This window comes from Tetrao urogallus, assembly GCF_951394365.1.
Source record: "Tetrao urogallus genome assembly, chromosome: 7".
Classification (NCBI taxonomy): domain Eukaryota; kingdom Metazoa; phylum Chordata; class Aves; order Galliformes; family Phasianidae; genus Tetrao; species Tetrao urogallus.
In genome coordinates this window covers 46,707,309-46,725,029 of record NC_136820.1, presented here as the reverse complement: position 1 = coordinate 46,725,029, position 17,721 = coordinate 46,707,309, and the positions used below count along the sequence as shown (strand labels likewise).

At 42.7% G+C, this 17,721-nt stretch overlaps 1 protein-coding gene across 1 annotated transcript in view; it reads left to right on the top strand.

Annotated features, from left to right (window-relative positions):
• OXSR1 (oxidative stress responsive kinase 1) overlaps nt 1-17,721 on the top strand; it is a gene marked incomplete at both ends in the record, with an annotated part of 86,629 nt that overhangs the window by 21,704 nt on the left and 47,204 nt on the right. Inside the window, one exon of the mRNA XM_079538413.1 lies at nt 9,203-9,311. Coding sequence (XP_079394539.1) covers nt 9,203-9,311 — 109 coding nt within the window. The remainder of the gene's footprint in view (nt 1-9,202; nt 9,312-17,721) is intronic.

Below are 17,721 nucleotides of genomic sequence, written 5' to 3'. Positions count from 1 at the left end.
TAGGGGTTGCAGATTGCTTCCCTTTTCGCAGTCAGTTTTTCTGTCTTGAGTACTGTCCCTTGGTACTCTTTCCAAGTCTTTTATGTGACTTATCCCTACTTCTGTGCCTCAGTAGTATGCCAAACAGAATTGTCACAATCTACTAATTGAGATTGTTAGTGTTTGAGTAATTGCCAGTTCCAGCTAAAAGGGTTAGGTTCAGAAAGATACGCTGCAGAGACTTGGCATGTAATTTTAGATAAGTATGTCTAATTGCATATTTTAAATCTCTCGTTGACCTGTTGCTCACAATGACTTGACTTGTTATGGCAGCACTGCAATGAAAGGCTCTTGTCAGGTCTCAGATTCCAATTTTGTTACCAAATAGAGTGTGGGTCCTTCTTCAGGCTTTTTTATAGGTCTGTTGTGAAGGCAGGCATTTACATCTCAACGTAGCATTTGTTAATGCCTGGGGTGAAGGCAGGTCTTTCTGTACCTGCTGTCAGACTCTTCATAACTTGCCTGGTAGCTTTTTGTAGTCAGCACTTGTGTTGTATGGCTCCAACAGACAAACTTGGGCACAGCCTGTAGAAAATAACTTCTCTATAGTGAGATGTGCAAAAGTGAGGAGAACCTGATGGTAAGTAGTCCTCCAACCAAAGCCAGTTAATCTGTCCTCAGATGTAACATTTCTTTGGTGTGCTTCCGATGATTTTATTCTAACAGCATCATACAGCTCCTTCAGAAGGTCAGGTCCCCTTTTGCACTCTGATACAGTAGTCTGACTGGTTCTCTTTTTCTGCATACCTCAGAAGACAAATTCTTAATCTGATCTTTGAAATAAGCCTCTGTGCCATGTCTTCAGTTGTGCTGCCAGATACTGTAGCCCTTCTAGAAACCTGACTTGAGAAACACAAGTAAGTGATTAGTGCCTGATGCTTCAGAGGAGAATGCAGTATTTGAGCCCTGGACAATTTTCGGATAATCTCTTGCTAAATAAGTTCTGATGTGTAACAGTTGAGCTCTTATTTATCCAGATTTAAATTGATCTCTTAATTATTTTTGAAAATGTATCAAAAATGCAACTATGGTGACTTGAAATAATGAGAGGAGGAAGATGTTTTTGGAGCTGCTGTAGCTTTCTGGGGCAGGGGTCACCAAGGTAGGTGTGTTTTATGGGAAAGAGTCTTTTCCCTTGATTTGTTCTGAATTTCAGCTTATTGAATGGTTGTTTCTCAATGAAAGAGTCAAAAAGGTTGAAGCTCTTCCACACTTCTTGATCTTGTCTCCATATTTGCCTCTTCTCCAGAGTAAATATTTTCAAGGCTTTCAGTCTTGTGGTCTCCCTTTGTGCCAGTTTCCTAGATTTGTTTAATTACCTTTTTCTGAGCAACCACTTGTTATTGCAGGATTATTTTTTTTCTCCAAAGCCCATAAATGCAAGCCCTTGTGGAGTACAGCTCTAAGAAGAGAGTGCAAAGAGAAAATATGGTGAGTCCATACTAATGCTATGCTCTCTCCTTGCTTTCTCTTCTCCCCTAATGCTGTTAAAAGCATGAAGTTGGGCTTTTATTAGATCCATTATCTTTCTATTGCACTGAGGGTATCCAGGCACAATAGTCAGCTTATGGAAAACTTTCTGTCTCTCAGGCAGTAAATCAATGCTCTCATGTTACAGCAGTGCCCAGCCATCAGAAAGGGGAAAATCTAACTTAAAATACGTTTTTTTTTTCTTCTAATTCTGCAGTGCTTCAGATGTGTCTGGATACAAGGAAACATAGGAGCACCTCCTAGCTTGTGGAGATGCCTTGCCTAGAGTGATTAAGCTGATCTAATAGTAGGGCTTGAGTCATTAAAGGTATTGATTTTGATCCTGATATCTCCACATCCACTCAAGCTGTGCAGGTGTTCAGGGGTAACCTGCATGCTCTGCAAACGCTGCATGACATTCCAGGTTACTGCAGTGGATTGGTTTCCTTCTGCTGCAGTGTATGGAAAGGTGCAATTTTTGGAAGGAGTGATTTTTGTTGTACTGAGCAAACCAAGTTGAGACCATTGAGGTCTTCAGATGGAGTGATAATTGCTGTAATTGTACAGACTGAGAGGCATAATGCTATTCAGAGATGTGGTTCTCTCTAGCCCAGCTACCAAATCAGGTAATACTAATCAGGAATTGATTTTAATACTTAATTTCTTTTTTTTCTTTCCTCCTGTGCATTAAATGTTGGCAGATCTTTCCTAAAAGGCCTATGAAGTTCATCTGGAAGGAAAGTACAGTACAGCTTATTGTGATTCCTGCTGACCAGTGTGACTGAAAGCAGTGTGTATTGTCAAATATGGTGATCATCAGTCTACTACTGGTCTTTGGGGCTTCTCTAGTTGTTGTTTCAGTTCCAATTCTTATTTGTCGTGCAGCCCACAGCAGATAAATGCACGTGAAGTGCTGCTTAATTTTGTTGAAAACAGCCAACTTGTGTTGTATTTCACAGCTGAATGTTGTTTCCTGCTGTGTTGCTCTTCCCTCTACTTTCCTATATGGCATGTAGTTACTGCAGTTGGTTGTCCTTGAAGAGCAGTGGCATAACAGCTGCCTCAAAATAACTGTGCCTCAAGCTTTGTTCTTATGCAGATGTGTTCTTGTAACGAATTATTGATCTTAAAGGCCTTAGATTTCTCTGTCCGTCAGGCTCAGCTTTATTTTCATACAATTAAAACAGAATTAGCTTTCTTTCATCCACATGGATTTTTCCTTGCTTTTGGAGAAGCAGATGGTAGGATTTCTCTCTGTTTAGCAGTTGGTGGGAATGTTGAATAGCTGTGGGGTATATCACAAAATGACAGAGTTGTAGGGCTTGGAAGGGACGTTAAGAGATAGAGTCCAACCCTCCTGCTAAAGCAGGTACCCTATAATAGGTTGTACAGGAAGATGGGTCTTAAGTATCTCCATAGAAGGAGACTCTACAACCTTTCTGGGCAACTTGTTCCAGTGCTCCATCACCATTACTGTAAAGAAGTTCTTCTGCATATTAGTATGGAACTTCCTATGTTCAAGTTTTAGGCCATTATTCCTTGTCCTATTGCTGCATGCTGCCAAGAAGAGCCTGGCCTCATCTCTTTGCCTCCTACCTCCCTGTAGGTGTTTATAAACATTTATCAGATCCTCCCCATGTCCCCAGTTGTCTCTTCCCCAGGTTGAACAGACCCAGCCTACTCAGCCTTCCCTCATTTGGGAGATGCTGCAGGCCCTTCATCATCTTTGTGGTCCTCTACTGAACTCCTTCCTTTTTCTATTGAGCTGGGGAGCCCAGAGCTGGATGCAGTAGTCTAAATGTGGCCTTGCCAGGGCAGAATAGAGGGCAAGGATCATCTCCCTTGACCTGTTGGCCGAGGTCTTTGTAATGCACCCTACGATTCCATTGGCCTTCTTGGCCACAAGGGCACACTGCTGGCTTGTGGCCAACCTGTTGTCCACCAGCACCTCCAGTCCTTCTCTGCAGAGCTCTGCAGAACTGTTTTAGGTAGATCTTTCTCAATTGAGAGAGCACTGCTGCCTCTGCAGCTCCCAGAGTTATTCAGTAGAGAACAAGTTTGGGAGACAGAGTCCGGAGATGGACATAACAGGTTTTGTACATAAAAGGAGAGAAGTGGGCGTACTACTTTCTTCTACTCCTGTGGTCAGAGGGTAAGGAAGCTGAGGGTAACAAATCTAACTACAATAGAAATATATGTCCTTTTGAATTTCATGGAATTGGCCTGGGGAGCTTGCTGCCAGTAATATGGAGATCAAACATTGCATGAGATTAAATAAATCAACCTATAGTAGAGAGGGTTAAATTAGATAGGATTTATAAAAAGGATTATGAACTCCCCTGGTTTAAAGCATCAGCCAACTGTTAACTGCCTGGGCTTAGTTAGAAGTCTCCCCTCCGGGCAGATAAATCTGTAACTGCTTGTTAGAGGGTTTTACACCTTCTTTTGAAGACTTGGACAGGATATTGAACTGGCTTTGATCTGACAGCAGTTCCTACAAGTGGATTAACTAGACCATAAGGTTGATGGGAACAAAGGAGCAGAGTGCTGTAGATATACAGACTTTTCATCTGTGTCTTTCATCTTATGGGAATTGCCATCATAGTTCCACTTCAGTCCTCAGGACTTTTACACTTGCTCCAAAGGGAAGAAAATTCCTTTAGTGTCAGTGCCAGATAGTGCAGCGTGTCAGACCTCTGCATGGTTACTCACTGTGCTCTGTTGCAAGTTTCTTGCATAGTGAGACTGCAGTTATACAGAAGGTTTGAAGCTGTTGTACTGCTTGATTGTAGTGTTATCAGAGCAGCGGCAATCTTGATTACTCTACTGGTTGAAGCTGTTTCTTGGACACCTTGTCACAGCAGTAGTTTGTTTCCCATCACCTGAGATTATATTCCTTATGAAGACTTCTTATCCATTTCAAAATTAGGTGTGTAATAGTTTCCTCTGTTGCTCTGGATGGGCTGATCTAATCCATTAGTTGTGCCAGTCTCTCTCCATGGCTTGAGGTAAGGAGTTGAACTGAATAATCTGGACAGGGAATTTGTATCAGAATCTCAGATTTTTTTTTTAGCTCTGTGATTCTTCCTCTTCTCTTTCAAATAATGATCCTTAAGTTGACAGAACATCATGGTTTTTATGCTGATATTTAAAAATGGGAATGAATCCATATTCCCAATTTTATAGACTTTAAACAAAACCATTTGAATTTAAAGTAAAGCTTGGTGGCTGTCTGCCGATTGAACCAAAGTTCTTAATCCTGCTTGAGAAAGACAAAGAAGAATTTATTGCCTTGTGCCTTGAAATTTCAGCTGTGAGAAGTGCTTCACCATCCAAAGCTGGAGCATTGATGTACTCAGGGAAGAGATTACACCTGACCTGCTTTGATTTCCACTTTCCTCCCCACTCTATTCTCTAGGGTCATGATTGCCTTCAAGTGGGATAGCCAGGTAAACAGCTTTCTGGATTCTTCTAAACCTGCAGGTACCCATGTGAAAGTAGATTGCTTATGTTGCTTGCATTCTGTCTGTTGAGTTCATGTCAACATAGAGCAAGTAAAACTAAATAAAGAAAGCCTTGTATTTGAGAGCAAGTGTATTTGAAATGTGCCTCAGGGGCAGATAAGCATTAAGAAGGTGATAATGGGAACAGAAAATACCAGTGAAATAGATTCAGCCAGCAGCTTGTACACAGCTTTACCTGCTTTGTGTCTCTGCTCTTGTTGACTCAAACTTCAGTGGAGGAAAATAGATGTACTTCCAGAATAGCAGATCTCCAGAAGTGTGTCTGACTTAGAAGAGATAAAGAGGTTTCTTATTATTCTAAATTATACTTTAGAGAGGTTTTATTAGCATTTCAGAAGCCTTGAAATGCTGTCTTTTATTGTCTGCAGAAGCACTGAAAACATTCATTAGAACCCTTAATGGAAGATGTGGGGGCCTTTATAGCTAACCCCAGTGTATTTGACAGTGCAGTTATTTTTAATATCTAGCCTAGGGTGAGCATGTAACCATCTCCAAACCACTGCCTGTGTCTAGATGTGTTTTTATCAGTAATTTGTTCTCCATAGCTGAGCAGAAGGCAGTTGAATTTATAGCTCTTGAAATGGGGAATTGGCAGTAAGGCCGTGTCTCTTAACTGAAGGGATTTAGCTGGGTGGATGTCTACCAGCAGCTGGAGCTGCAGCTAGTTTGAGGAGTCGGTAACGATGAGCAGGAATAAAACATTTCCATTTCAGAAGTTCTGTGCATTAGCCCCAATAAACTGCAGTGCTTAGCAGTGGCATTATGACAGATGTGTAAAAACCGATGAGAATGTTATTAGTTTTCCAGCATAGTTTAGATGCTAGCAAAAGTGAGGGCAACACAGCTATAATTCAGCTGTTTCTTTGTGTGATTTGAGGATAGCGACATCTTTTAGCAGACGATGGGAAGGGGAACCATTTGCCTGGTAGCACTTTGTGGTGTTTGAAGAGAAGCTTTGCAGTGAAAGCTCTGAAAAACTTTGGCACCAAGGTTAAAGCTGTGCTTCTTGCACCTAGAAGGACCATTGCTGCATTCCATCCCCTCCTCCTCTTTCTGCAAGTATACTTCTGAGCAGAGCTCCCCAGTGATTCCTGACTGGGATTCCTTAACTACAGCACTTTAGTCCTTGCATTCGTAGTGCTGTAACACACTTGTATGCGAGACAGAACTGGTTTCAGTGTTTCAAGGAAGCATTTTAACCACAAAGCCCGCTGTGATTTGCCTGCTCATTCCAAGCAACATATGCAGACTCTTTGGTGGAATACAGTGGTAGAATGAGGGGCAGCAGGCAGAAAATGGAAGACAGGGATTTCTGTACAAACAGAGTGAAGAATTTCACTGTCAGAGGGATGGAGCACCAGAACAGCCTGAGCACATAGGTCGTGGGTTCTCCTTGTCTGCAGATATTCAAGACCTGTCTGTACACCTACCTGTGTGCCCTGCTGTAGGGAACTGCTTTAGCAGGGGTTGGACTCAGTGGTGTCTTGAAGTCCCTTTCAGCCCCTACAGTTCTGTGGTTATTCCTTACTGATAACAGTGTGAAAGCACTGGGGGCTGGGATGTAGTTTATTATTCAGAGCCTTGCTGTGCTGTTTAAGAACTGGCTTAATCTGCTACTGAACATCCACTAGCTGATGGTGTTTTGTCACATAGATCAAGTTTACTGTGATTTGTTTTCCCTTTTCCTTTTTGTGTACTGCAGCCTATGACAAATGTAACTTTTTTTCTTCATTTCAATTGTTATTTCTAGCCTAGGGAATGGAATATGGTAAATGTGCAAGAGAGGAAGTTCTTGGAATAAAATAGTAACAGAATGTCACAGAATTACTGTGAAATGGTGTAATACTAATTGTATGGAAAAGATCTGATCCAGGCCTAGTATGTTAAATACACTTGGTCCAGGCTTTATCTTGCTGTCTCCTGAACTCCAGTGGAATACACTAATATCTATAAAATACGTAATATTTGTGCATATTTTTTTTCACTACTCTCTTGATCTCCTAGGGAGCCTGTTCAAAATATTTGGAGAGGTTTTACTGAGATAAAATTAAAACAAGCTACTCTTGATCATTTCTGAGAATCTTGGTTTTGGGGAAGGAAGGGCTGGCTGATATGAGGACCAGCAGAGCAACGTCCTGCTTGCTTCTTTCCACCTCTTTTTTTCCTCTGATGCCATTTGTGGATGTGTTTTTCTACTTGTTAAACATTTGCATGCATGTTTGAAAATTAATTTAAAGCCTTAGACCAAATGGTAATTCCAGGTGCAGGTACAAAGGCTGTGTCAGGTTTATGGATTCCTTAAAAAGGGATGCTATCCAGTGCTGTGAGCAAGTCCAGTATGATTCCAGAGTAAGCAAATGAGTGTAAAACTCTGAGCTCAATAAGCTGAGTTTGGAGAGGTACAAATCAATAGAGTTGCAGTGGTGCTTGCAGACAGCTTTCTAAGCAACTGGGTTTTATGCAACCAGTATGGCAGAGGGCACTGAGCAGTCACTGAATCTGACCTGTGTTCATCCAGGTTTCCATCTGTCACCCATCCCCTGACAGAAACTGGAAGCAAAGCAATTTTTTTTATTGCCAAATTTGTCTGTTGAGGGGTTTTCCTACATTGTGATTCCTAATTGAGAAGCATTAGCGAACTCTGAAGGTGCTGATTTACTTCCTTTTTTGCAAAGTAGCTTGACACAAGCATCTATGTGTTTGCAGGGGAGAGAGCTAGAGCAGTCAGAATAAGCAGAGGATATTATTTCAGGCTGTATTTATTTTCACAGAGTGGTTTTTAAGTCGTCGTGTACGCTATACTGACTTCAGTGGCCTACTCCCCTGCTCTTCAAATACCCCTTCCTGTTCAGGATTTTTATTTAATCTTTGTACTGGAACTTCCTGGAAAGTTGGTGCTTCTGTGGGAGCTGAAAGAGGAACCAAGTGCATTTGATTCCTCAAATACACCTACTCTGGAAAGCAACATTAAACTGGAAAAATCAATATCACAGTTTCTGTGTAGCTGTGACTTCCAGCTGCATACCTTGGGCAAGCAGTGCTCTTATGCTGTATTTAGTCACAAGTGGACCTTTTAAATGGGTAGGAGAGGAACTGGCAGTGTCTGTGGGGCATTCCTGGGCATGGGTGAGTCCTCAGAGCATCCTCTTGTGTTTTGGTGCTTTGGGAGGAAGGAATCAGCACATGGCCATGAGGTGGTCTTGCTTTCCTTCCCCTTGTGTAAGTGGTGTCTGTGGTCGGCTCTCACAGGAGATCCAGGTATTGGGGAATGCATGGGTCTCAGTAAAAGCTACAGTCAGGCAAACTGGGGCTCTTGGCTGAGATTACCTGCCTGGCTGCAGCACTGATGCCCAGCTAGGTAGTGCCGGGTGCCAGGCTTGGCTTAATGGGTGGTTTTCGTCTGTGGGCAATGGAGAAACTGTGAGGCTTTGTCCAACCTAGTTGTTAGTACTTGCATAATGAGAAATTGGTCAGTGTTTTCTGTCATGTTGTTCTCCCTTTGGGAAACCTCAATCCTTAACCCATAAATGAATGTAAGAGTAAGCACTCAAGTCAAAACTCAGGCACTTTCACATCTGAGCATATTTACTGTTGTACTCCATCTGTAGTAGCCAACTACTTTCTAATTTCAAACTGTTTTCCCTATTCTTCCTGTATGACAAAAGCTGTAGCTGTCCTTTGTGCCCTCAACCTGATTGAGCTGAGCCATCTGCTTTCATGCTGAGAAGAAACATTAGGGATGAGAGACCCTTTTTTCCCGGAGGCAAATATTTCCCTTTCTCATCCAAATGATAAGTTTTTGACTGATTAAGCATCTGTTGTGTAATAGATCACTGAAAGAAATTGGTGGCATAAGCTGCTTAGGTAACACTGGTGAGTTTCCAGGAGTGTTCTGTTGTAGCTGAAAGCAGGTGTTTAGAATCATTTTATTGCTCTTGCCAAGAGGGTTTCAATCCACTTTTGTTTTCTGTTAGTCAGAGAGAGAGACAGGTGGAGCATCCATTAATAGCTTTAGGTTTGGTTCTAGCATGATGCAGGTTCTTTTTCTTTTTTTTTTTTCTTTTTTTTTCTCTCACCTCCATTGAATATTGCATTTTGAGGGAGATAATTTTTGTATTTGGAATAATAATCATTGTGTCTAACTGCTAATATTTTATTTTTCTTTGCAGAAAGAGATTCAAGCAATGAGTCAGTGCCACCACCCCAACATTGTATCTTACTACACATCATTTGTGGTGAAAGATGAGCTTTGGCTGGTGATGAAGTTACTTAGTGGAGGTGAGTGGTCCAATTCTATACCCTGAAAGGCAGCATTAAAGGCTGACCAGTGTTTTCTTTTGTTTTCGTCCCAGGTTTCCTTCCCACTTCTGAATTAACATTGAATGATAATGCTTAACTTCAACCCTTTCAGCTCAGAAATAGCTTTTTATTTCGTGTATGACTGTAGTAATACCTAACTGCATGACTGACTGTAGTAATACCCAACTGCATGACTGACTGTCTTTTTTAACTCCTGTTTTGTAAATTGTACAAAATAATTCTACAAGATACTGTCAGTGTTTAATTGCTGAATGACTCAGTTGAGTTTGAAAACAGAAGGATGTGACTTCAGACACTGAAAAAAGGAACTCGGGTACAGATGTAGTAATTGAAACCATTCTAAACTTCAAAACAACAGAAACAACAACATCATTGCACCTGAGATTGTTTCTCATATTGCATTTGCAGAAGTTTCTTAATCCTCTTCCATGATCCTAGGATAAACCTTCTGAATTAGAGATGAATTCAACCTCCTCTGCTGAGCCCAACCGTTCCCAGCCGCTGTATAGCTGGGGCTGTGATGTTAGCAGCTCCTCTTGCAGGGCTGATTGCTTGCCCTGTTCTCACTTGAGTTGGAGACCTGCACATGGTGCTGATAGCTTGTTGGTAACCAGCCAGTCTTTTGATTTTAACTAACTTACATACTGGCTGCCCTTGTGAGGAACTTAAATCACCTCTTTTTCAAAGCAGAACTGCTGCTGTAATGCCAGTCTGTGGCTTTACAAAGGAAGAACAATATCATGGAATCATTAAGGTTGGAAAAGATCTCTAAGATCACCCAGTCCAGCCATCCACCTATCACCAATAGTTTCCACTAAACCATGTCCCTCAGGATAACATCGGAATGCTTCTTGAACACCTCCAGGTCTGGTGACTCCACCACCTCCCTGTGCAGTCCCAGCACCTGACCACTCTCTCAGAGAAGCATTTCCTAACGTCCAACCTGAATCTCCCCTGGCTCAACTTGAATCCATTCTCTCTAGTCCTATTGCTAGAGAGGAGAAGAGGCTGACTCCCACCTTACCACAACTTCCCTGCAGGCAGCTGCAGAGAGCAGTAAGGTCTCCCCTGAGCCTCCTCTTCTCCAGACTGAACAATCCCAGCTCTATCAGCTGCTCCCCATCAGACTTGTGCTCCGGACCCCTCACAGATCTGTTGGCCTTCTCTGAATGTGCTCCAGGGCCTCAATGTGCTTCTTGAACTAAGAGGCCTGAAATCAGGTACAGTACTTGAGGTGTTGAGTGCAGAGGGATGGTCACTTCTCTGCTCCTGCTGGCAGCACTGTCTCTGATACAAGCCAGGATGCTGCTGGCCTTGACCACCTGGCAGAACACGAGCCAGAAGTGTGCCCAAGCATCAGCCAATACCCCCAGGTCTGTTTCCTCTACACAGCTTTCTAACCACTCTGCCCCAAGCATTGCCTGGGGTTGTTGGGGCCAAAGTGCAGGGCCCAGCACTTGGTCTTATTGAACTTCATCCTATTGGCTTCAGCCCAGCAATCCAGCCTGTCCAGATCCTTCTGTAGGCCTTCCTACCCCCGGGCCAGATCAACATTTCCAGCCAGTCTGGTGTCATCTGCAAGCTTACTGAGGGTGCACTCAATGCCCTCATCTCCTGGTAATCAGTAAAGATATTGACCAGGACAGGCCCTGATACTGACACTTGGGGAGCACCACTCGTGACTGGATGTGACTCCATTCACCACCACTCGGCCCAGCCATCCAGCCAGGTCTTTACTCAGCAGAGTACATCTGTCCAGGCCATGGGCTGCAGCTTCTCCAGGGGAATACTGTGTGAGACAATGCCCAAGGCTTTGCTGAAGTCTGGGTAGGCTACATCAACAGCCTTTCCTTCATCCACTGGGCAGGTCACTAGATCATAGAAAGAAATCAATTGGTCAAGCACAATCTGCCTTTTCCCTCTGGTTGTCTCACACTTGCTGTGTGATCTCCCTCAAGATGATCTGCTCCATAACCTTTCCTGGCACAAAGGTCAGGTTGACAGGCCTGTAGTTCCCCATATCCTCTTTACGGCCTTTTTGTAGGTAGGAACCTCCAATCCTCTGGGACCTCTTCAGTTTACCAGGAATGCTGATTGGTGATGGAAAGTGGTTTGACTATCACCTCCACCAGTGCTCCCTCAGCACCCTTGGGTGGATCCCATCTGATCCCACAGACCTGGTAGTCCAGGTAGATTAGTGGGTCTCTAAAAGTTTCTGTCTGAATCGTGGGGGTTTTATTCTCCTCATCCAAGACTTCCAGGTCAGGAGCTGCTTGATTTGTATAGCATTGTTCCTCACATCTGGATGTCTTTCCCATTTCTAGGTGACAAAATAACTGCAATACTTGAGGCAATTTCAAGTTACCACCTGGTTCACAGGGCCGGGGAAACTTCTGGGATTTATTCTCTCAGGTAGAAACAACTTTTGTGAGGGAGAAAATTGTAAAACTTCATATCAGCAATGCTAGATCTGATGTCATAGTGTTTTCCAGAATCCTTAAGTTGTTATCAAGACAATAAATGGTATTAAGTTTGGGATGATAAGACGACTGTTGCCGAAGTCTTAGGCTGTCTTAAGTAAGGCTTGATTTTCCTGGCACCCTTGAGAAAGGGAATTGGAAGCTGAAAAACTTCTCTTTCTTTTTAAGAAGAAAATTAAAAAAAAAAAAAAATAAATAAAAATTCTGGCTTTTCTGCTCTTGGCTCCATACTGAAGACTGTAAAATGACAGAAGATGTGGAAAAATCTGGCTAAACTTGTTGGCTTCTTCCCTGAAAGCCTGACAGTGACCGTAAGTATGTGTCTTTGAAGATCATTAGTATTTTAGCAGTTCTCTTGGGGGCAATCAAACTTCATGCTGACTTGAATCTTTTTTTAAAGAGTTTATGATGTCCCATGTGCTCACATGTCGTTAAGCAATACCCCTTATTTTCTTGGAGGGATGTGTAACAGTCGGATCATTAAAGATGGGATTTCTGATCGTATGTAGAAAAGAATCCTTTGCCAGTTTAGTGCTTTCCAGTTTTCCAGTTTAGTGCAAACGATTTTCCTGTTGTATAAGAGGTGCCTATGGGAGACCCTCACAAGCACATAAAGTGGTGTTTTAGGGGTACAAGATGGGCAGCAGCAATGTTAGTGGTTCTTTATAGGAGAATACACAGCCCCCTTGAGGAAAATTAACACTTTTGCAGTTTTCTGACAGTATTAGGCTAATTCTTGAACCTCCAAATGTTGCTTTCATTCTCATTTTTGTGTGGGTTGTTTTTTTTGTTTTTTTTTTTTTTGTTTTTTTTTTTTTTGTTTTGTTTTTTTTTTTTTGAAAGGTAGGGGGAAAAAAGAGATCAGTGTTTGGACCATGAAGTACCACATAAACGAACAGAAAAAGTTTAGAAAATAATCATAACTTCAGAACTGTTCACTTGGTGGGGAAACATAACCTGTTTGTCTTGAATATTCACTTTGAATAGGCTTCTGCATTATACAGGGTGGTATTTGACCCCTCTGCAGCTCTGACCTTAAGTGGAGAACTGCTTCAAAGTAGTTAAGGTACAGAAATCTCTGGTTTGCTCTGTTGCACACATTGAAGAGCAGGGATGTGCAATAAAAGACAGACTGCTTTCTCACTTGAAGCAAAGCATTTGGGGCCTGGGGGGAATGGCTAAAATATACTTTGAGGGCAACGTGTCGGTTTTTATGCAGGAAGAAGATACCTTGAGAGGTATTTTTCAGCCTTTTTCAGCTTATGATTTTTTCATGGCTGTACTTCAGAAATGGGATTTTAGATCTTCCAGGACAGTCCTGAGGGTGGGTTGAGAAACTCGTGTGTCGGAGCTTTCTGACTGAGGACTTTTTCATTCACTTTTAATGAGACTGTTTCCAGTTGTTTTTAAGTTGAGTGATTTATATAAGGAGATGCTTTAAAACCTGCTTTTCATTCCTTTCAGCTTATCAGTAAAAGATTGGCTAGTCATCTGTTATCCAATGAAAAAAAATAATGGTCTGAATTTCTCAACAGGAAAGAGCTTTGGCTGTTTTACGAATTTGAAAGGGGGGGAAAAAATATAACAAGGTGCAGCCCAACTCTTTTATTCCATTTAACCATTCACAGAGCACAGGCTGAGATTTGTACATCCAAGTAAACACCCCAGGTCTGTTTTGATGCATTGGTTGTGGTTTTGTGCTGTGATTTTTTTATATGGGTATAAGTTCAGAATCTTACTGTTTCTCTTCTCTCAGTTTCAACCTATGCTGGCTTGTGTTTTTAGGCTGAAAGCAACTTAAATTTTATCCTACTTACATGGGCCCCATTGCTATGATGCAGTCTTAAATGTAAGTCTCTGTTGTTTTAAACGTAATTTAATTTAATTTTCTGATTGCAGTCAATTTGTTGAACCTTAACCTAGTCATATGGGTGAATATTCTAGAAACATCCCTTAGGGATGGTACCCTAAATCTCTGAAGCTTTGTCTGTGCAGTCAGAGAGAGCACTCCAAGGCAGCTCCACTGCCTGTGTGATGTTGTCTCACAGCTCCACTTTTTATCTCCACTTTGCATGTACTGTGTTGGTGGAAGATACTGTGTTCCATCTTTGAAAGTCGTCAGCAGCGAGTAGGTAATGTACTGGTGAGCTGTTGGGGAGAGCTGTGAGAGCTGCCTATCTACAGCAGGGCCAAGTCAGGCTGGTGGAAGTTGGTGCTGAAAGCCCTTGGAACTGGCTGATTTGACACGGAGGCAGAAGAGCTGCGTAGTTGTTCCTGATGGCATGCAATGTGGCTGTGATGGTATCCAGCTGGGAGTGATAAGGGGGTGCTGGTGTGTCCGGTTCTTCTGATGGCCTCTTTCAGATCTGACAGTATAGGCCTGAGTCAGATTTGTGAACTATCTGCTGCTTGTTTCCTTTAGGAGAAACTGCAGATCCTTTCCTCTGAACTTCTGATGATTAAACTGTTTTTCAGGGATCCAAGCGTAGCAATGTCAACGTGGCACCCCGGCCTCTTGGTCCAATGTTACTCCAGACTAAACTTCAATAGCTATTTCTAGCCAGCTGCTGCCCCGCTCTTTCCCTTGTTGGCATTCCCATGTCATGAGTGTTAATCGTGCCTTCTAAAACTATCTGATGCCCTGTCTTGCTTTCCAGCTCCTGTGGCTTTTTAGTAGGAAGAGGAGCAGCTGACCTTCTGTGCTTTTTCTGGTTGTGACCTGTTTGCTCCTCTAAATTCTCTCTGGTTTCAAGAGCTCTCATTTAACGGGTGACCCAAAGCTGTGGCCAGCTTCACAAAACAGCTGCTTGTGTAGAACAGCCATCTGTGACCATTCCTGAATCACACAGCATATTTTTTATTGTCCCTGTTTACCAGCAGAACCAAAAATATTTCCAAACTAAATTTTTCTAAAAAGAGTTGGAACTCTTTCCAGATTGGGCTGTTAGATCTTCTGCCTTCTTACAGGCTCGTGATTAAGTCTGCTAAGAAGATTGTTGCGTTGAAATAGTTAAACCTTTTCCAGAAGTTTTTAGGATTAAATAATCAGTCTCTTCCTTCAACCGTTCTTCTTGATTACCTGATGAAGTGCTTGGCTAGCACTGGCCATGCCCTCCCTTCCCTCTGGCTTGCCCAAAAGTCTTCCAGGGAGATGGGACATCTTGTTGTACTCCTGCCATGTTAACCTCTGGAGTTAACTTGCTGCTGGAATTAGGAGTGGTCAGATCAAAGTTCATAGAAATCCTCATGTTTATGTTGAATTATTTTGTTAGGAGAGAGCTGTGCTGTTTTCAGTCCCTCTGGAGGGTTCTTAATTTAATTTGTGTCTCTAAAATAAATTTCAAACGATTAAGGATGGGGTAAGTCAGAGGCAGGAGACTGTAGGGACTGTATTTGATTACAGGATGTGGAGCTTGGAGATGCATTGCCATTCCTAGCCATAAAAAGAAAAGCATAAAAAATAGCTAATTTTCTTCAGGCTTATCTAAACATCTGTCCTAACACCAGTAAGGCTGCCTTACCTCCTTTATTGTAATATCTTGCTTCCTGCTTTAACCTGGACTCTCTCACTCATCATGAAAGTAGTGTAGAGAGAAAGAAGCAAGAAATGAAAGTTTCCTTAACTTTCTCCCTCTGTGCTGATGTGGTTTGACCAGGGCTAGAAAACAACTCCAAGAGCAGAAACCTCAAGAGAGCTACGTAGGTGTTTTTTCCTTTGTTTTCTGTAACCTGTTCTTTCCTTTGCTTTCGTGTTCATCTGCTGCATCTGTGTACTTCGACCCCAGACCTGCTGAATCCGAGCAGCTGTTCTCCTTCAGCATTTTATTCCTTGGTTTGTCAGAGGCTGACAAGGTGCAGGCTTAATCCTTGGCTCTGGTGACAGGCTCACCGAAACCACTGGCTTCTCCCAAAATGCCTTAATAGCAAGGGATCTTGCAGCCTTCCAGTGTGCGGAAACGCAGCACTGTGTTCAGCATCTGTATCCCTTAACTCTGAGACAGACCTCAGTTCTCCCAAAATTGGCTAATGAAACGCTAGTGATCTCCAGCACCATTTCACAGCCTTTTTGTGGCAGGCTTTTAAAGGGCAAACTGACTTTAATACAGATACTATTACATTTCTGCTGGAAACGTTAGAGTATTACACTTTCTTGTGTTGATTGCCAGGCAGATTTAAAGGAGGTGGTGGCCTTTTTTAGCATGTAACTTTTCCTGTATCTGTCCTGTTACTAAGGATATATAACACCTGAGATGTGGTTCGCAGCAACTAGCTCTGCTACAAGTTTCTTTTGCCTCTGAGGGTGTGTAAAATTCCAGCCGTGTAATACTCTTGCATTTATCTGTAATCTTCCTCTACACTGCTCCGGTTTTCCTATCCTCCTTCACTACAATGTCTTCACTCCTTGTGCTGAAACATTAAGCAGGATGGCTGATGGCTGTCACGTGGCTGCTTTCTTCCTCTCCTAAGGAGGAACGTTAGAAGCAGACTTTCTAAATGCTGTTACCCCTGCTCAGGGCTGTAGGTGAGGATGGAGCAATGCATTTTGGACTCAGAGCAGGAAGCTGTGTTGTTTGTGGTGGCTTGCTGTTGAAAGTGAATCAATGGAACAATTAGGACTTCTTACCCCAAGGGTGCGATTACACAAAAGTTTTTCTCCAGCAGCAGAGCTGGTTTTAGAAGTTTCTGGCTGCTGGTTCTCCACCCTGCCTGGAAAACTGGATTACCAGTTAGTGCAGTGATCTCATTTACAGTGTGGCTTTGTAAGGAGGTGTGTTGGCACAACAAGGGGGGAGGTGAGCTGTGATGCTGGAACTCATTAAATCTCATTTTGTGCTGAAGAAAACAATAGGGGAGCATGTAGTACAGGGTGTATTTTGAAGGAGATGTCTCTACTCGGTGCGTGTGTGGGATACAGGGCAGGACTGCAGTCACTAGGGTGGGTTGCAAATTGTCTGCCAGATCTTAACCTACAGAACATTGCCTTCTTAGAAATTTAGGGTGTTCTTTGTTCACGGGTTTGTCTTTGCTGCTTGACTGCTGTCATGGGTGGAATTTAACTGTTTCCTTCTGGAAAATTGGAAATGGGCTTCTGTGGATCGAGTCAGACTTAATCAGCTATTCTCCAGCTGTGCCTGAGTGAGAAAGGAGAGCTGCAGAGCTTCCTGCTCTTCAGTCCTTGGGGGGCAGCGTGGAGAGCAAATGGGGGGATTGATTCCTTTTGTGCAACTGGACAGATGTCTGATCCATCTGCTGCAGGGCTGATGCGAGCAGTGAAGACTCCAGAACAAGTTCCTCCCTGCTTGTTTGTATTTGACATTTAGTAGTTACAGGCTGGGCTTTTTGTTGCCTATGTGCAGCTGGTTCCCTGGTGGTTCGTGCTGTCATTAGGAGCTATTGCATTAGGAACTGTCAGAGCAGGCTGTGAAGCTTGTTAGCTTGAATGGAAAACCACTTAACTTTCAATTGCTGTATGGTTTGCACTGTGGGGCTGCACTTTACTAAGCAGACGTAATACGGCTTGCGATTGGCGTCACACACTGGGGCACTTGGATGATGAATGACAAGTAATGCTAAATGCTTTATCACAGTGTCTTTGCTCGATATCTTGTGGGCTTTCTGCTGGTGTGCTGCTCAGTATATATTTGATAGGCAGCAATTTGTTTAGAGCCACCTTTTTTTTTTCCACATCAGTCTCTTAATGTCTCCTTTCTTTTGCCTGCTGCTGGACTTCAGAATCAATTGTTTATTGCTAGGCTTCTTTAAATGTTCTTATCAATGACATTATCACTTATATTTATGTGTAGGCTCCACTTTTGGCTCTTCCTTTGGTTTTGTTTTGTGTTTTCCTGATGTGTTTCTTCTTCTGGGCTTGGAACAGCACTTCAGTC